Raw genomic sequence first — 20,653 nt, forward strand, 5'->3', positions numbered from 1 at the left:
TTGATTTAATCTGCAAGATGGCATGCAGACAAGTCAAAGGTTAAAACCAAGCGAAAGAGTTCCTAGAACTTGTAAACTCACAGGAATGTCTGAATATGTATAAACTCTTATGAATATGCATGTACCCCCTGTAACTTAACGGTACATAGAGAACATTGTTTTAAGCTAACAGTGTGCTTTTGGCAAATTGCCAAGGACCCCAGTGCTGGATATTGTCCCTTTTATCCGTTACTAAACTTTTAAAAGTTTTCAAGAATGATCATAGTTTCTCACATTGTTGAAAACCAGCTGGTCAATACTGAACACTGTAAAAAAAAAAAAAAACAACAAAAAAAAACAAACTCTCAATACTTGCCCAAAAAAACAGTCTGTGTCATTCATCCACTGGTTTATGAACTGTGCAGTGATGGGCTCAGGATTGTGTGGAAATCTGATGTTCTCCAAGGTGTGCAAAAGTAGGTCAGGATTGTAGTAGAGTGCAGCTATGGCAACTTGAAGACACATGGTACGGAGCTCACTTGTTTTAACTCCTCGAGTCAGGCGCTCCAGAACAGCCTCCACAAAGAGGGGAATACACTGGGCATAAAAGAAGACAAGAAGAAAAGGAAAGGGAAAAAAAAAAAAAGAAAATAAAAGAGTCATTAGTATGTTGCCAGATCATACAAAATTTTGTAATACTTTTATCAGAATTACGTCCTGAGTTATCTGAAGTTCAGGTATAGAACCAAGGAACACATTCTATTCTCTTTCTAGCCTCTGATCACACGCTTATAAATCTTACCCAAAACAGCTCTTCTCTGAGCTAAAAATTGCAGAGTTATTCTGAGCACAGGGGAGAATATTTGAGGCCATTTGGTGGAATTTGTTCTAGCATGCAGAAAAGATTTAGAAAAAAACTCAGACATTCGCATATTTGAAGAAAGATACTAAACAATTTCAAAACTAACAGGCATTAAAAATTAAACTACCAAAATTTGTAACATAGTTAGAAGTTTTTCCTAATAAATGTAAAGTGATGTTAAATTTTTTTATGAAAGTTTAAAATGTGTTTATTCAGATAAAAGCAAATACACACAAAATTCTAAACAATGAAATAAACATCTTCTAAACACATATATATTTCAATGTACAAATTTATACTTTACAAAAATTTGGGAAGCATTACAAAAGCTTTAGTTTATGAGTTTCAGCTCAGTGTGCAACCATTTTAATTCACAGAGTTGTACAGCTCAATTAAGCCTTCCACCACATATGTATTTCAATGCAAATACATTGAAGTCACTTTAAAGGCTTCCAGATTTCCTTTAAAAAACCAAATGTTTCAGAGAACATTTTTATCTTCAATTACTTAAGATTTACACTAAAGTTATATCACTTTCAGTGAAATTAACTGAAAATTTATCACTGAAATCCATGAATTGCACTGTAGCAACACCAAACATGATACCTCAAGGTAATTTAGGCTCATTACATGAGTCCAGATTTTGGCCCTTAATAGGAAAAAGACTACTTTCTAAAAAGATGTTCTAAGAAACTCTGGAAATTTGTGATTATGTTTCTCCCTGCAATCACAATCAAGCCATGCTAAAAAATCTGCATTTCCAAATGCACTTAATAATTTAAAACATCAAGAAGTTGGAGCTTGGAGAAACAACAGTAGTTGGACATGTACAGTTAACCTCTCAGCCACAGTAGTTTTAACTATGTGTTTTGCACCAAAAGGGAAATTCTATTAAGAGAAAGCACAACATACTATATATCCTTATAATTCAGTCCATATCCATTTTGTGGCCCACTAACATCTTGTCTCAAAATCAAAAAACCCCAACCTTACAAACTTTCCTGAGTTCATTTACTTCTGTTTTCCTCCCACTGTACATTTCCCTCAAATTCTCTAATTGCAGCTGTTTCTCTCAGGAGTCATGGATCATTAGAAAGCAATAAAAGAGAAAACCTGTTCAATATGTTTCACCTGGTCAATACCCCGTCCTTTGCACTGAAGAACAATCACTTCTAGGAGTTTGGCTGCATGGCACTCTGCATCTTCTCCTGCATCTCCTGTCAGTACCTAACAATCAGAGTAACAATTTAATTTATCAGTAGTCACTGACAACACTGAAAGCAAGTGCTCCTGTACCTGCATACACCGAAAAATCTCTACACAGCATATAAATATGTATTCATATTAAATTTTGTGAGGAATTAAGACACGTTTCTACAGGACATAAACAAGGGTAAGTGGCTAATGGTGAATTTTAAAAACTAGAAGAAACTGCTGTAGTTCTTAAAGAGTTATATTCTTTATATGTTCGCACTTTCCCTTTTTTTGAAAGAAATGTCACTTAGAAGAATCACTGATGTTTTCCACACTGTGTGTCCATTTTTTCACTTCAATTCTAATAATCACTGGCAGATTAACACCACAGCAAAGTGAAGTGCTATGTCTAGGGTAGTTTCTGATTAAGAACAAGATGTACGCAATCATTCTGTGTTTAGGCACATACATATGAGTATGAAACTGAGGGCTTCATCTCAGTACATTCTAACCCCATGGTCACTGTCAATCAAACCTGACAAAAGAAGCAACATTTTCACATTCAAATACTCTCAGTTTCTTAAAACTAAGCAGGTAGCTAGATGCCTAACACTCTCTAATGCCCCAAATCAGAGGAGGACTACAGCATCATCTCCTACTTTATTATACATGAGAGACTCAGCCTGAAAAAGAAACAAGATAAATGTAGGAAGAACTTCAAATGAGTTTGCACCTTAGCTGACAACCAAAGAGTCCAACTGCAAGATACACAACCCAAGGAAATAAGGCTTCATTAATGCCCTACCTACCAAAATAGCTCTCCATGGAAGAGAGTCAAGACGAACAGCAACTTTCTCCCACACAGCTTTTTGCTATTTTCTTAAAGCATGTCACTTAAAAAGTGTGAAGGTGCTGCATGCGCTCAGAACTGAGTCAAGACCAAAATTCACTTAGTTCTGAAATGCTTGGGCACCACACGGCATGTTCAGGCCACTTAGCTCCTCTAATTGTTATGTACCAGTGATAAGCACAACAGTAAGAATCAGCAGCCTTACCTTTTTACACATAGAGTAAATGATTTCTAAATGCTTTGGGTTAGACAGTAAAGTATCAGTGTCAATGGTCACATAATTATGCAAGAGAGGCATCATGTCTGCAGAACAGGGAGAGCAAAAGAGAAAAAAAGTTACAAAAAGTGCTAACCACAGAGGTAGTCCTAAAGGGGAATTCATTAGCTTATATTCTTGAATATGGTTGGAAATTCAAACTCTGCGGAAGTCTTTTCTGGAAGAATTCTTCATAAAATGCACTATGCAGGGTGCATTTGTAGAACTAGAGAAGGATTACATTTTAATTAATCAATTTGTAGTTTCAAATTAACGTTGAATATTCAACTCTCTTTGAGTTCAGCACCCCTACAACAACTGATCACACTGACAGATTTGAACACGCTTCTCCTACTTAAATATCTCCTGTTTAAACTCCCACACTAAACAGACGGGCAGGGCATGACTCAAATACATGATCATTTTAAACCAAGACACTACATGGAAGCAACCCTTATCAGGGTGGGTTTTAGAGATGAATTCTCAAACAGTAAAAACATCACTAGAACAGAAGTAACTTTACCTGCAAAGTATTCAAAGCAATCCTGCTGGAAAACCTCATACAGAACACCTAAAAGCTGCCACATCTGAGGTGAAATCATCTGGCACGTTAAGCTGAAGGCCAAGGACAGAATTTCTTCATAAAACTCTGCAAAAGACAATTTGAAGCAGGGTGCTTTACAAAATAAATTTAACTTGCGAATACCTTGAAATCTGAAACTGAGTTGTGAGTCATGTAACAACTAGAAGACAACAATTAGAAACTAAATCATACATAGAAAAATAAAACAAATAATAAAAGACTCTTTCAGATAGGCCTTGTGTTGGCTATAGTTACAATGATATGCATAGTTTTCCACTATAAATACATACCAAAAAATACATCAGCAGCACATTAAAGACAATGCTTCTAATTGATTTACTGAAAAATACATTTTTTTCTCAGCCTTTGCATTTTCTGCTAGGCCTTATCACAAAACTGTAACTTTTAGTGCAGCATACTGATAAAGCATTAATTTAATTTCAGACCATGTCTGTAAGAGACTAATGTAATTGTAGACATTGTCCTTTAACACAATTAGCCAGAATTAGAATCAGAACAGCATCTTCAGCTTTTGACCTCCAAAACACAATAGCCAATCAGACTAATGTACAAGTGTAGATCAGGAGAAACAAATTGCAGAGGTAAAGTAATGACTTTTTCTTTAAAGAAACACACACAAAAAGATGAAATTCTGTTCTGGAAGATAACAATAATTAATTTACATGCTTTTACATATCTCTAAAACATACCTATAACGTGTTTCTGCAAAACAAGGCCAATGATCTGTAAACAAATGCTCTCAAGCTGTTGAGTGATCTGAAATAAAAACATAAAGCAGTTTATTAAAAAAATTAGAAATACAGCAATCAAATAAATGTATTTGACTAATTCAGTTTGAGAAGTTCTTCAAATCAAAAAGGATTTTATCATTTTTTAAATGCTTCATTAACAATCATAATATTATGAAATAAGGTCTCCCTGATGCAGAAAGAACCTCTTTACCCTGATTTGTGGGCATACATTGCACCACAATTAGGAGACCAATTCTTAGGAATTCTATCCAAGATATTGCTGGGTAAACTAAAGATATGAATCATCATTGTAAAAAACTAGGCTTATGCAAAATATTTTTTTAAATTCTACTTTAACACTCTGTAATACAACTAGCCACTGTGAAGAAAATTAACTCTACCCCAACCAAAACTAGCACATTCCAATGAAGTGTTTACCAAGTAAGGGCTAAGAATTTACCCTTGGGACATAAATTCCCTTGAAGTTGAAAGCTAAACAATTAATAAATCACAAAAGTAAACTGGGCTTTAGATTCAAATCTGTCAGAGATGGCTTGCTACCATCCCGCTGCAGTAAATGCACGTTCATGCCAAGTGATGCAACATTTGCTTCTTGTCGTGAATGAAAGGAGGAAAGTACCAAGGAAAACCTCACCTCCTTGTGATCTTCCACAACTGTCAGGATTGTGTCAATTGTGTGCAAGATGCCCATGGCCATAACCGTTTTGTCCTCTACTTCCTCATATTCCTCACTCTGAAGTACTTTACCAAATATTTCAGCCTGTAAACAAAACCAACCAACTTGACATTCAAGAGCAAACCCGTGTTTCTAATTTGTCATTCAAAACCAAGGCAGTTAATGCAGCAACAGCAATGCCTTATCTCTAAGAGCTGTCAGCACTGAAAAATATGCTTGCTGCTTTTGAAAGGGGAACATAGCAAATTAAAATCTCCTGTATTTTTTTTCAGAAGTCTACGTTAAGTCATTTGAAATGCTAAACAGTTAGACCTTGGTTCATTAAAACCAGTGACACAAATCAGTGCCTTTGAAAAATCTATAGGTTTTAAAGATGCTTCATACAGAAAAAAACCCAAAAATACTGCAAATACTACAGGCAGACTCTTACAAGGATTATTGTAAACAGCATGTACTTCAAGCAGAGTTCATGAAATGTTCTCCAAACTAGGCATGTGCTTCTGACTGGAGTGGTAATTTACTACTCCTCTCACCAGGTGTTGAGTCATGTCCACAGCAATAGTAGCGACTTCCTGGCTGTACTCGTAGATCATCTTCTGGATTACATTCGTGAGATCATCGTTTTCTGTCTCCCTGACAATGTGCAGGAGCTCCTGCATCACTGGTCTTACGTAAGGCTTCACATATTCCTTGGCTAAAAGATAATAGAAACAAGGTGAAATCAACTATAAACACAAATATACAGCATCTCCAAACTGCCAGGTAGCTGACTACTCTTGAACAAAATAAGTTTTTAAAATTTGAATTCACTAAAGAAATAAAAAAGCCAAAAAACATACCCAAGGCAATTTTACAGTCCATAACTAGTAGACAGAGTAAATAGTGTAATATTGAAATGCCACCTACAGCTAAAATCCAGTTTTGAGGGAACACTTGCTCTCATATACAAAACAGTGTTCATTTTTAAACATATACACTGCTTAACTTCACTTAAAAAAAACCACAGATGGGTGATATTTACTTTATTAAAACAAACATGCTGATTCTAACTTCTTTTGTGCCATAAAAACTTGAAGTCAGAATTCTGGGATGTAATGAGCAAGTGAATTTGTCTAAACATGATAAAATATTCTGAAATCTGTGTCTTCAAATGACAGAAATGTTTAGATAAATCTGCACCAACCTCCTTGTCTTGACAAAAAATCAATAGATCAGTGTATACAGCTGATGAATCACTGTCACATACCTTGTTCTTGGTTGCTTATTAAGGTCTGAAGGGCTATGGCTGCTTCTACTTTGACAGGCATCTCCTTATCATCAATCAGGCTCTTCTTTGCCAGCTCTACTGCATTCCTCAAGTTTAGCTCATTGTGAAATTTCAAAGCACTGAATGAATGAAGTACCCAACAGGACTGCAAGGCAAAAAGAGAAGCAAGTTAGGGACTATGGCAATTTTAAGATTTTTAACTGAGCCAAAACCAGTGCTAACTATCTCCCTGTTTGTATGCATTGCTTTTCTTTTCCCCACTTAATTATGGTGTATTCTTTCATTAAATGTAACACTGGTATTGCAGTCAAGCTCAAGTTCTTTATTAGATGTTCCCAAATTCCAATAAATTCAGTGTGCACATAATTTGGATTCATAGCTTTGGTCCTTCTGGGGGAAATCAAATCAGAAAAAAACACTGAAAATTGTTTGTCCATGACTGATATTGGCACTTGGGGATTTTCTGCAAGCAACACTCAAATTGACATTACCTACTTGTGGAAATCCTGCCTATTCTTCACAGCCATCTCCGGTAATGAAAAATGGCCACAATTGCCGCTCAAATTCTTAAATTTGATTGAAGAGGTGAGCATTAAGATAACACAGACCCTCAATCAATTCCTTTAACTGAAAAATCATTTTTTAAATCAAAATTATGAAAAAATACAGCACAAGAATGTTATTTTAAATTTTACTATGTATTTACCTAATTTCTTTCAGTGACATGCAGAATGAAATCAAACTGCAAAGGAAGCAACCATGGCAAATACTGGAGTTGATGTAACAGGTGAACTTACTCGAGCTCTGAGGTATCCCAGGTTAGACATGAACAAGGGAAACACGTGATTCTGTAACATCAGCTCCATTTGATCCTTGAAGACACTCTTCTGTTGGAGTAAGGAAAAATTAATTTTGGAGACCATTCATTTTTCCTTACTTCTTTCTAGCCCATAATGCATTTCAAATATCAACCATGGGAAATACAATAATTTGTTTATATAATAAAGGTATCCTCTCACAAAGAGAACTGGATCCCTTATCTTGAATAGAATCAACTCAAAAGCACAGCAAGTTCAAAACCAGTTAAGTGAAAGAAATGTGCATATAATATTCTACTTGGCATTATTCATTACAGCATGTGAACTGGAATTTTCATGTTATTTAAGGCAATTAGTACCAGCTGATTTTTCTTAAAAATGAACAAGGATCCATAACCTAGTAATTCCATTCTTCCTACAAAGGAGTACATATATACCTGAAGATAAATGAGTGTAGTATGGAACACATCTGAGTTTCAAATGAACTACTATTACTCAAAGTATCAAAACTTAGTGTTTTGGACACTACAGCAACAAATCCCATCTTATTTCATGTTTATTAATGGATAAAGATAATTCCTTTGTGACAGAAATTTTCTTAGCTGGAGAAGGATACTGGATGAGAGTTATTCTTCATTATTCCAACCTTATCAAATCCCAAGATACTCACAGGAAGCTAGAACCAGAATGGAGATTTGAGACTTTTCTTATAGCCCCAGAATAATAGAAAAGATACATGCTAGGGATGCTGTTACCATCCAAAGGAATGATTCAGTGGCTAAGACAGAAGAGGGTGGAATGGGACACTCAATACAACATGTATCTTATGTGATCATACTTTATTTCACCAATGCACACAGCTTTTTTTCCACACTCATTCCCCAGCCTTCACAGAGATGGATGAAGGACTGAGCAGAGAAAAAACAGAGAGAAAGCAAAATACTGCCCTTTGTGCACACTGGCCAGAAGTTTGTAGGAACTGAACTGGAGGTGCTGTGGGGAGCCGGGTGGCTCAGGCAGGGCCATTGCGTCTATGAGCTCCTTAGACGCAATATCTCAGTCAGCTCAAAAGCCAGAAAGCATTTACAAATCCAGGATTTTATATGGAAACAGCTGATGGAATGTTTCAATGTGTCAAATTCCAAACACAAGAAATCCAAATTTTTAAGGGGTCTGCAGTGTTTGGGGCTATTACTCTTTCATAAAGTACAATACAAATTCACATTTCAGGATTGAAAATTTCAAATTGAAACAGAATACTGGAATAAATCTCTTTTCCCCCACAGGACAGAGATAAATATGTTAATATGAAAGTCTCCTCACAACACAAACAATGTCATCCTCATTTACTGTTCTACTCCTGCATGAGGAAGGGCATTTACAATCCAAAATAATCTACAAAAATTCTGCAAAAGTTACTGGATGTTTCAGGATTTAAGATCAGAAAATAGATTGCAAAAAAACAGATGGCAAATGTTGGTAAGATGTTGCTCGTGATATGAAGACACGTCCTGCACAGTGAGACAATTCAAATAAAATATAATAAATCAATTTTTAAAAGAAGCCTCCAGCACAAGATCACCATTTGCATGCTACAAGCAATGTTTTGGCAATTACTTTTGAGATGGAGCAAAGGCATATTTTGGACTCCACCATCTACAAAAGCACCAGGCAAACTGTAATCAATATCAATCAGAGAGCAACAGTGCATTAAGTTTGCATTCAGATCCAGAAATGTACCCAAAATTCTGAAGATGCTGTCTATAAAAAAATGGAGGAAGGCTCTTTGTTCTTTCCAGCTTTTTTCAAAACTCCCAACTGGCAGATGAAATAAGACTTAAAGCCACTTACTGAAGAGTGAAAAAGTTGGAAAGCTAGACAGAACATTCCTGTAACATATTAAGTAAACCTTTTCCTGGAACCAGAATAAGCCCATAACAGTGCAGGCTGCTGGGGAATTTCATAAAGAATCATATGCAATGTTGCTGATGGAATGCATGTTTGCTTTCTTAACACTTCCATTTTACTAGTAAAGCAGGAAGGGACCAAGGGACCGTTGTGTAACAAACAAACAGAGCTTTGGAAAAACGTGAGAAGGAAGATTTGTGTATAAAAATTGTGATATAAAAACCAGGAAAGAATGTTAATATTTTTAAATAAACAGACTCTCATATTCTGATTGCAATCAGAGTGCAATCTCTCTACAGACTTTATAAATGTGGCTAAGGGCTAATCATACTTTATAAAGAAAGACTACTTTATTTTAAATCACAGCTGATAGCAAGAATTGCAAACTTTTTTCATTTCTTTAACCACTTACCTTCAGTAAAATATCTGCTAGGGATCCTATAACATGCAAAGCTCCATCTTTTTTCCTTGGATCAATGTTTGGCTCTGTCAGAATCTGGTAGCAATATGCCATCATTTTTGGTAATACCTGTGCAGGACAGAAAACACACAATCCTCTTTAGTCAAGTTATTTTAATAGCATTGTTTAAAAAAATCATATGACATTTTCAAGAAGAAATTTTGTCTTGGCCAAAGCAATGTGAGGTACTAAATGCAGCATCTTTCAATAGTTAAAGTGTAAAACTTTGGAATTTTCAACTTTTCAGCCAAAGCGGTCAAAATTAGATTAATCTCCATGAAATTTCTCATTACTAATAGCAAGTAAGGTATTTTTGTCACTGTCTTGAAGCAAATAAAAAGAAGTGATGAAAAGGCAAAAGGCTCAAACAGCACCTCGCCCACTTTTTCTCTTCTTTTCTGGCTTGTCTCACACATAAATATAAATACGTTTGTGTGTGTGCATATATCTATGAAAATATATATATATTTGCAAGGAGAGCTTGGACTAAAATCTCAAACTTTATATGATCTATTGATTTTGACAGTATTTTCTAAAGTTGACTAGACTTAGGAAAGTTTCTCGGCAAAACCAACAGCTGAACGTGATTTCCACACCCATTATGTCCTTTTCCAACATGCCACTGGGATGGTCTAAATACTAATTATGACAATGAGAAAGAAGATCAGTGGACAAGAACTGTTTTGACAATAAAAAAGTAAAAAGATCGTATTCCACCTATTCCACCTAATGTAAAGACTGTGTCCTCCTCTGAAAATCCACCTGGAAATGGAGTTCCATGATTACTGGATGTTAAAATGGAACCTAGAAAAACATTTACCATTTTAGCCAACTGTGCTTTCCAGGGCTTGCTTGGGTATTTTTGCACAGGTCACTGTAAATACAGAAAGATCTACAGAAAAGTTATGTCCTCATTTAAAGGGTAACTACATGGAATGGGCTTTGTCCTTGCTAATTTCATTGCTGTTAAGAAGGATTTTAAATAGCATCAGTGAAAATTAATAAGGATCAGATCCACTTTCCCTCCTGCTACAGTTTGTGATGCTGAGAACAGCTGTGACAGAGGTTGTTTGTAAACCTGGGAAAATTTATTCCAATATATCTATTCCAACCCATTTTTTATCTGGCAGATGCATTTTACACCTGCATGAAGAATCCACTTAGTATTTATACACACCATATTTTAACTCTCCCCAAAATGACAGCATTCAGCCAGGAAACATTTGATTATGTAGCAGCAAGTATATTTTTCAAGAAAATATAGCTTCCTGTAGCATCTTCAAATATAAGGGGAAAATAACATTATTAAGGAAAATTCAAATAATTAAAAGCCACTGTTTTCATACCTCTTTTCTCTTCTTCGCAGCAGTGTAAAGGAGATTCTGTGCTGCTGTTGTTGTGGATGCATAGTCCTCAAATACATCTAAAAAACAGTGAGAAAAAAGTGTAATAAAAATTTATTTTCTGACTAATATAATTTTTATAAACCATCTTGGTTTTGGGGTATCACAAAATCTGAATGAATATATAACCTCAAAATTATTGACATGATTGTCTTCACTTCCTGGTTAAAGAGTCAGACCCAAGTTTATGTCACACACCTTACTTCTTGCCTTCCAAATCCACTGTCACTCTTCATTCCCTTAATTAAGAATATACTATTTATTCATTAGCTCTTTTGAGACCATATACAAGGAATGAAAAATCCTGTCTCTTTTTTTAATTAAAACCCCTATAAGAAGAACAACAATACACTCCAGTACCATCTGTATACCACATGTACACATTTTTTACTTTATTAAAACCTCATGGGAAACTTTTTGTACATAAAATCTACTTAGATCTGGAGTAGTTTTATAGCTGCTGAAAGGTCAAGTTTTTTAGATTCATTTATTGCAACTAAATCTCCAATGTTCATATTGAAAGTATAATTTATATCTTGAAAAAAAAAAGCTCTGTGCTGCAAACATGTTCTAATCCAAACATCCTCACACAAATTGAATCAAACTAAAAGATCTCAAAGTGCTATCTTAAAATGTGGCTCAAATTACACACCAACTTTTCCCGAAAACGTTATGATAAAACATCATTAGGAAATACTACCAGACCACTGGAATTCTTGTTCCAAATGAAAAAGTGTCTCAAAAAAAATTCCATTTAATGTACATTGATATATGAGTGTTATGTACTTTGAGTGGTTTTTTACCTTCCACGATACAATCTGAATCTGTATTTAACTGCCTCAGCTACACATAAAAATAAGATTCACTACTTACACAGAAAGAACTGAATTCACATACCAAAAATCAAGGATGTAGTTATACCCTAGTGATCTACACTATATTGTAATTAATTTGTTGCATAACAACTCTCCAAGCTTTTAAATTATTCTATGAATAATTAAATTCTGTTTTCACATACACTAATCCCAAATCAACTAATTAAAATTTCCCAAATGCCACATATTTATCTCTGTGGTGCCTGGTTCACAGGAATTTTCCAGCTAAAACTGCTGTACTTTTAAAGTACCTTTCTCCTTTTCAATGACATGACTCTTCTCATAAATGTAATTATTCATAGTATGGCCCTATGTGTTATTCACAAGATTCTGCACTGTGTCTTTTGAAAGAATATATATATCTAATTATCTTACAATTGAGCAGTAATAAGTGGCAGAAGAACGCTGAAGGCGTTGACAGTTTTCAACAGGGAAAGAGTAAGTCAGGCCTCTTCTGGTCAAAGTGAGAGCTGCAGGAACCTGCAAACAGCTGGCACATCTGCAAGTCAGGATTCTGAAACAGGCACTAACAAGGGTGCAAGTCAGTCTGTCTGGGCTGCTCTGAACATGTGTGAAGTAGAAAAAAGCTCTGAGAGAATCATTTAGATCAAAGCTACCAGCCAAATGGCCCAAACTCACCTGATCTGCCACCTGGTTTTAACTACAGATTGGTGAGATTTAAGAAAAAAGTTTTTTTCTTCCCATTGTTCAGGTGAAGAGACATTACAGTGGCCAGGCTGATCACTGGAACTATAGGGTACAGTTATGATGAAAGCAAAAAATAAAGCCAAATTACCAAATTTCATGCGGATATATTCATATGGATCCTCTTGCCAGAGCTCCTCATCCTCATCTTTGTAGCACATCAAAGAGAATATCACCTCTTCTGTTATAGTCTAATTTTAGAAAAGCCAAATACACATAAGTAAACATAAAATTAAATTCCATTAAATGTAAAATTAAATTACAGTACAGCTGCCCTCCTCCATGCACTAATTTATTAGACTTATTTTTCTGGAGAGTTACATTCCTTTAAGCAGCACACGTTTATTTTGTCTACCAGAAACAAATTTACAGTATTATAGGTACTTTCCTTTTTGAAACAGTCCTAGACAGCAGCAGTAATTATACAATCTACCTTTATAATATTACATGACCATGCACGAAATACACTTCAGGACATTGTCCATACACAGCAGAATAATACATTCTGCAGAAGGATCTCACTAATGAAACACTTAACATGAGAATGGATTTCATAGTCCTTCCCCTTAAAAGTCATGGAATTAACTAACTGCAAAGGGGATCTTATAATATGAAAAAATAAAAGAGCAGGAAGATCACTTTTCATTTGTTCTTTAATTCACTTATACGACATGTCTTTAGAAGAGGGTTTAGCTCCTCTTAGATGAATGTTCTCTTTGTGCACTATCTTTGCACTACAATCAAAAATCTATGACAATTCTGAACACCGGTATCTAATAAAAGCCAGAACACTATGACTTTCTAGCAGACTGTAAAAATTCAAATGAAGAACTTATGGAACAGAATCTTTGATTGAGTTAACATTATCTACAATAAAAGGCAGTCACATATTGCAAAACACAACCACATTTGTGTAGAAATGCTATTTTATTTTCCAGATCAATTGCTGAATGATTCAAGAAACCTTCTTTAAAAACACAAAACTTGGGGTACTGGGGGTGTTTTTTAATCCCTCTGATGACATGCATTGTTTATGACTGGGTTTTAAGCACTGACCTGTATGTGTGGCTTCATTTGCTTCCATGTTATAGAGTGAATCACCCCTTGGTTCAGATAATTCAATGTTTGCTGAAGAACACGTGGTGCAACATAGTCTTTTTGCCTGTACTGGTCTAAGATTCTTAAGAGAACCTAAAGAAGTGACAAATTGGTATTTTTAAATGAAGACTGAAAATTCTGCCTCATGCATAAACATACAGTGCACTTCCTCAGTGAATATACATGAAGAGATAAAGTAGTTTTACAGCAGATGTTCTAGCATTAGAAGTCATTATAATGCCTTTGATCCAAAAATCATAAATAATTTTAATATCAAGGTTCTAATCCTGCAGACATTTGTGCAGACGTCCACCTTTACTACTAGCCCTACGATGTGATCACTTGTGATTATAAACCAAAGATACACGTCAGTAGTGAGAGGCTCACAGTTTACAGAGGCCTCAGCAAAATTTGGAATAGGTAAGGAAAAGGCACAGTGAGATTTTCAAACTGGTGGCTTCTATACCTGCTAAATGGTGCCTGCATTCATATTTAATGACAGGTCCCTAAAGAAGACAAATTACTTTGGAAGAACAGTGAAGAGAATAGAAATACTAAACTAGGAAAGAAAAACAGGTTCACCTAAGCCTCTGAATCAGAACAGCTGCAAAACCCTTAACTTCTATTACCTATTGTAGCCATCAGATAGTATCACCTGGCATGCTATTACAAACTCTACCACACAAAGCTTCCTTGGTATAAGTGCCCTCTAATAAGAAAAAAACACAGTACAAAGCTACTAATCTGCACCAATAGCAGGTGAATTATTAGTAAGTGCAAAGTGGCATATATATGAATAACAATAGAAGTCAAGGGCAATGCATAACAAAATTTGAGTCATATGCCTTCAGCAGAACAATTCTGCTTTGTAATTCTTCAGAACATTATAATAAATTTTATTTTGAATATAGCTCCTTCATTAGGAATACTAAGTTTGATGTTAAGGCTTTTATATGAAATGCTGCAAGGACAAGAACTGTCTGTATCTTATAGAGACTGTAGCACAATGTCAGCACTTATCAACTGATGAATAAGTAACAAAGGCTTAGTAATGTAATATTCACAACAGAATTCTTATTAACTCTGCAAGGAATAATGATAAATCACTATATAAGAGCCAGAAATCGAAGAAATGTGCAGATCCTCCAGTACATTTATCTTGAAAGCTAAACTGTTTCCTCTGCAACATATAATACCTTAACAGACAAACTTTTAAGCATTTCAAATTATAAATGCCCATGGGAGTCTGTTTTTCTGCACAGGAGTTACACATTGCAAGGAATTTGCAAGAAAATATATTAGGCTAGATATTATTTTCTTTGCAAGAAAAACTATTAGGCTATTTCCCTTTTCATTTAATTTACAGCCTTACCACAACCATTCCCCTCCTTAGTTCTTCCTGATGGATAAACTATTCTGTTGTCAGACTGGATGAAGAAGAGTAATAGTTATCAGAAGAAGAGTAAGAGTTGTTTAGCAACTTTATCAGAACTGGACTATCTCCACACACCATGTTAAACACAAATAATTAGCATTCTCTAACAAAAATAATTTCCTTGCCAACAGTGAATTTATGCTATATTTTCACATAATATACTTTCCAGGAATAAAATAATATTCATTGCTGTTCTCCAGACATCTTCTAATCTGCTTGTATCTTCCTAAAATAAAACAGTATCATTGAATTAGTGTGCCTAAATTGTTTGCAGCAAAAGCACTTAAGACAGGCCTGAAAATACACTCTTCTGTGAAATGAGGCCTCTGCACCAAGTGTTCCTCTCAGTTGTATCTAGAGTGCTTATACACGACAACAATACCATTTTATCAGCACTCACCTTTCCTGAGAGTTTTCCCACAGGGTTTTTTGAGTTGCTAAAAAATTGTGTTATTATACCTCAGCTGTATGGCACTGAGTTCTAAAGAACTTCTCAGTCACCACAAGGAAAATCTGCCACACTCTCATAATTTTTGTTCAATAAATGAACCTCGATACAAGCACACTGTTAAAAAGTAACACATTTCTTCAGTCAAAATATTGCAATTCATAAAAAATGACCTGTGCTTACCTGTTGTATGCCCACAGCATAGGTTTTTAAAAAGAAGTCTGAGAATTCAAAATATTCTTTAGTTACATTTCCAGGACTTCCATATCTTTAAAAGGAATAGAACACAGATGTTTACACTGTGAAAAGTCTATGGTGTCAGGAAAATACAGTACTTCCTAAACCATACAGGACCCTGAGTGGTCTTGCATCAGCAAAGGAAAAATTTACAACAGGTTCCTTCTAAGTCATCCTTTCCCATGTAACACCTCACTTCCCTTTTCTTAAATTATCCCAAGGTAAGGTATTATACTCAAGTAAACATGGATTTTTGTCGCAAGCTCTGTAACTTCCATGTTTATAGATTTCTTTTCAAATCTTCCCCTGCCTTTATGTTTGAGAATATAAACACTTGCAGCTGAGTGTAGTAAAATAAATATGTAGTTAGATAGATTTACTTTTCCAGTGGGGTAAGTTTCTTGCCATCTTAAGGGAGTCAAATCATTTCACTAAGAGCTGAGACCAGCAGCTGTGCCAGTGCAAGGCAGAGGACAGCAGCAGGAAAACCTCTTCAGTGACCAGGAGCTGTTAAATTGATCAAACTGTCTTCTCTACTTGCATGTCAAGTAATGGTACAGACTTATAACCCAAATTTAGGTTTTAATCAGTTTGTTACCGTTCAAAGAGACGAGCTACAATATGCAATGCCCACTTCTTGCATTTCCACCACACCAGCTCTGGTCTATCATCTTCATCAATCTGCAAAGTCTCCTACAAACAAATATATTTATTTTAAATTAGTTACCCCATTTGCTGAGAAGCAGTTATGCTCTAAATATTCCTTCCTGAGTAAACTAATATAAACACACAGCATGGACTAAAGCCTTGATTCTGTTAACAGTTATATGACACTCAGGAATTTTCAGTTATCTTAATTAGGCAGTAGAATGTGTATGTGCAATACCTGCACAATGCCTGTACTTTAATTTCAAAATTATGCATATTTTAAAAATGTAAATTCTCACATACACTTGAATACTACATCACTCTGGCTCAAAAATCCAAGGATAAGAATCTTCAGACAAGAACACTTAGAAAATCTTTACACTGACTGTTCCTCAAATGCCAACACACAAGTTTCAGAGGTCTTTACAAAGCTGAAACTCACCAGTGGTACATTTCTATCAATGATGGTCCGGAAGATCTCCATCCACTGAGTCAGAGTCTGGTTATTCACCAACTGAAGGGGCAATGCATACTGCAATAAGGGAAAAAACACAGGTATGAAATACTATTTTTCTCTGTAAAGGGCAGATCTTTCTGCAGCAGTTACATTCTAAGGAAGATGAGGTTTTAAGTAAAATTAAAACCAATTAGGTTACATATCAAGACTACTCTAATTGCATCTCTTGGTACAATTTGAAGAGGAATTTCCAAGCAGACATAATTTGAGGAAAGTTCCTTGGTCTAAGAACTTGCCAACTGTCTTTGTTTTTCTTCTTCACAACAGCCCAGGTACTTTTTAGGATTACAGCAGTATCAGTATTACAGGGGTTTGGCAAACTATTTGGCAAACAACAGCATTTTAGCAAGCCAAATGTACTCACTACTGACAGAACGAGAGGACACAAGCTTAAGCTGTGCCAAGGGAAATATAGGTTGGATGTCAGGAAGAAGTTTTTTACGGAAAGAGTGATAAAGTACTGGAATTGTCTGCCCTGGGAGGTGGTGGAGTCACCATCCCTGGACGTGTTTAAAAAAGACTGGATGTGGCACTTGGTGCCATGGTTTAGTTGAGGTGTTAGGGCTGGGTTGGATTTGATAATCTTGAAGGTCAACCTAGTGATTCTGTGATTCTTCAACTTAGTGATTCTGTGATTCACTGCTACTACCTAGCTACTATCCAGTAAACCTCATTTCTCTACAAAATCCAAAAAAAAGTAAAGATATTCAGCAAGTTACTGAAAAGAAAAATAGGATCTTGGTATTTTTTAAATTCTCCATCCATTTAATAAGAAACTATTTTAGCTTTTTAACACTCAGTAAGAATTTTCAGGCTATTCCTTATGAAGGATCTGGTCTGATTTCTGATTGTAAGTACTCCTTCACAAAACTCATCTCAGTAAAAGCCAAACTCATCTTTCTAAAGTGCATGTGCCTCAAACTTAGCATCTGCCAGATTTTCAGCAGGTAATGAGAAATGCCTCCTAGTGAAGTGCAACATTTGACAATTACACTACAATATTAATTACTGACACTTTCAGAGGCCAACCACACCGTCCAGATACCCATGCAGTTTGTATCAAGCTACGTGCAACTTTATAAAAATAGGAACACATCTCTAGTGAGCTTACAGATAAAATGTGCAGAAGCCCCCTACATTCATTAAAAATTTAATCTGTACAACGATGTGACCAGCTTTAAAGTAAAAAAACTATAAATATCCTATTTCTATAACAGCTGTTTATTGCATATGACTTTTCCCACCCAAAAGGGAATTCTTATTCAATCACAGCTCTGAATGTACTGAAAGGGGTCATAGTGCCCAGCAAAATAAAAGTTTGGTTTTACTCTACACAGATGCCAACCTGAACAAGAGCATAGAAGATTTTTAAGATTTGTTTCTGAAGCAGTACAGAGTAATGGGAGTTATCAGGCAGAAGCTGGATCATCTGCTGCTGAATCCGAGGCAAAAATATTTGCATGGCTGCTATGAGGGGATCTCGCTCCTCTGCCTTTTTGTACCTGCAATGAAAACAAAAATGTTGGTCCAGGACCTACACACTGGTGATTCTAATGTCTATTCCCCACCAACAATTTCATTTCTGTGCCCTAAAAAAAAAACAAAAAAAAAAGAATATCCAGCACTCAATCACTCTCCCCTTCTCTAACCCCCATCTAAACCCTTTGTGCAAATTCACTAAAAATACCTATAAATAAAAAAATGGAAAACAACAAACGTTGCCTTACACAAAGGCAGTTACTGAGAGGAAGAACTACTGATCTTTACTACTGAATTGTCACCTCACAGAAGCAGATTGAATTTCTCTGCTGTTCATACCAATGCTAAACCCAAGTTGGGTGCTGAACAAATGGGAGTGAACAGCCATTGAAAGGGAAAGACAATTCCTTGCTTTGGAAAAGATTCTCTTTCTCCATTTACATACCTTTTGTGTGGTTAATACATATGTTTCTAATAATAGGCAATTAAAAAAATAGCAAGAGCGATAAGCCCCACCACACTGCTCCTAATTTATGCTTTGTGGATTTAGACAACCAGTAGGATGCTACAGACAACAATATGCAATAGCAGTATATGACAATGACAGCACTGTATTCATGACATAAAAGCAGAAAATAATTTGTATTCATGCATCTAAAATTTGGGGTATCTCCAAACAATGAAAGTTATAATCCTAAGGAATTTTTTTACAGTCAGATAAAAAGTACAAAACCTCAAGAAAAAAGTCTCAGTAAATTCACACAGATTATTGCTGGCAGTTCTGCTTTCAATTCACTAATGATACAAAGATGATGAATATTTTTCATTTATTTGCAGGAAAGGAAGCATATGATAATTATTAATTCCCATTTTCTATCTGAAATCCCTTGTAGAACTGCCAGTGCTCTTAAGAATGTCAATTTCTATAATCAACTTAGACAAAGTACCAATTATTCATCTACTGATGGACATCAACTTACTCATAAGTCTTCACTAACTGATAGAGGCACAGGAGGCTCCCAAGCCAGCTCCCACTGTTTGGAGACTGCAGGTAGTATCCTATCTTGTCTACCACAGCTGTCCAATGGCCAGGGAAGTCATGTTTAATGATAGCACGGAGGCACATTGTCAGCTGGGCCCTAGTGCAGAGGAGAAAAAAATGTAAGTGAATAAGATCATGGCATAGTGTTTAAATTAAAGGATAAATCCCAAATCTTGGTTCACTGGCTACAGTACCTATATTATGTCATAAGCATCGAACATATTTTGACAGCACTGAAAGAGTTTTGGGAAGTAGCAGAGGAAAAGAAAAAATCCAACAGGATTTAACTTAAAGGAATAAACTACTATCAGAACATTTTAGCTACTTTTCTCCCTCCCTCCTCCCTCTTCACATGTATCAAGCAGTATTTTAGAAGAATTAATTGCTCATGGAACCAGCTAGTTTTGTGCTTTGACAACAAATGTTTTTACTTGCTTATCAAGCTGAAAGCAGCCACAAAAGCACAAATGTGTATGTTTCCATTAAAGAATAATGGCCTGTGTTATGATCCAAGCCACAGGTTCCTCAAAAAATTGCAATTTTCCTGGGATCTTCTAGAACAGCACTTTCTCAACCTCCAAAGCATATGGCAGAGCCAAGTAGTTAAAGAACACCTTACTGTTTCTCTCCTGACACCCACTTTTAGATGCCACTCACAATGGTGAAGCAAGGCAGAACTGTTGATTGACTAAACTGAGGTGTGACTAAAAAATTGAGCAGCACTGAACTAGAGCCTGTGGAGAAATACTTTTAGTTCTGCTAAGCAATGAAAAAACAAAGCCTGCAGAAAATATCAGCTCCCATCCTATCAGCCTCACTTTAATTAAAGGGGTGAAAAATGCTAACTGTAGTATGTCTGTGATTCTTAACTATTCTTCCAGCAAAAGCAGAACCAAAATTCTTCATTCTTTTAACACCTGAAACCAAGAACCCTAATACACAGTTAAATACTGGGGTTACATATAAAAATTGATAAAGTAATTAAGAAAAGGGCTACTAGTAAAAAGGAATCTTGGACAGTATTTCCCTGAATGGTTAATCCCATATTGCAGACAGTCTTGTATATACTATCTGCCTCGAATCAGCCAAGTAGACAGGCTGATACTACAGTAAGTGTTACAAGACACTTTGAACAACACC

The 20,653-nt window shown here is 35.7% G+C and overlaps 1 protein-coding gene across 2 annotated transcripts in view; it reads right to left on the reverse strand.

Moving 5' to 3' along the window:
• The window catches only part of IPO8 (importin 8), a 44,002-nt gene that overhangs the window by 12,435 nt on the left and 10,914 nt on the right, over positions 1-20,653 (reverse strand). For both annotated transcript variants that reach the window (XM_053978423.1, XM_053978424.1), the window contains exons 4-21: positions 19,452-19,610; positions 18,338-18,494; positions 16,918-17,007; positions 16,426-16,520; positions 15,774-15,858; positions 13,666-13,800; positions 12,701-12,800; positions 10,973-11,049; positions 9,579-9,695; positions 7,238-7,327; positions 6,420-6,585; positions 5,707-5,867; positions 5,132-5,257; positions 4,435-4,501; positions 3,665-3,790; positions 3,091-3,188; positions 1,973-2,068; positions 356-576 (exon numbers count right to left, since the gene is read on the reverse strand). In XM_053978423.1, the coding sequence (XP_053834398.1) occupies positions 356-576; positions 1,973-2,068; positions 3,091-3,188; positions 3,665-3,790; positions 4,435-4,501; positions 5,132-5,257; positions 5,707-5,867; positions 6,420-6,585; positions 7,238-7,327; positions 9,579-9,695; positions 10,973-11,049; positions 12,701-12,800; positions 13,666-13,800; positions 15,774-15,858; positions 16,426-16,520; positions 16,918-17,007; positions 18,338-18,494; positions 19,452-19,610 (2,166 nt within the window). The remainder of the gene's footprint in view (positions 1-355; positions 577-1,972; positions 2,069-3,090; positions 3,189-3,664; positions 3,791-4,434; positions 4,502-5,131; positions 5,258-5,706; positions 5,868-6,419; positions 6,586-7,237; positions 7,328-9,578; positions 9,696-10,972; positions 11,050-12,700; positions 12,801-13,665; positions 13,801-15,773; positions 15,859-16,425; positions 16,521-16,917; positions 17,008-18,337; positions 18,495-19,451; positions 19,611-20,653) is intronic.

Source organism: Vidua macroura, chromosome 5, assembly GCF_024509145.1.
Source record: "Vidua macroura isolate BioBank_ID:100142 chromosome 5, ASM2450914v1, whole genome shotgun sequence".
Taxonomy (NCBI): Eukaryota; Metazoa; Chordata; class Aves; order Passeriformes; family Viduidae; genus Vidua; species Vidua macroura.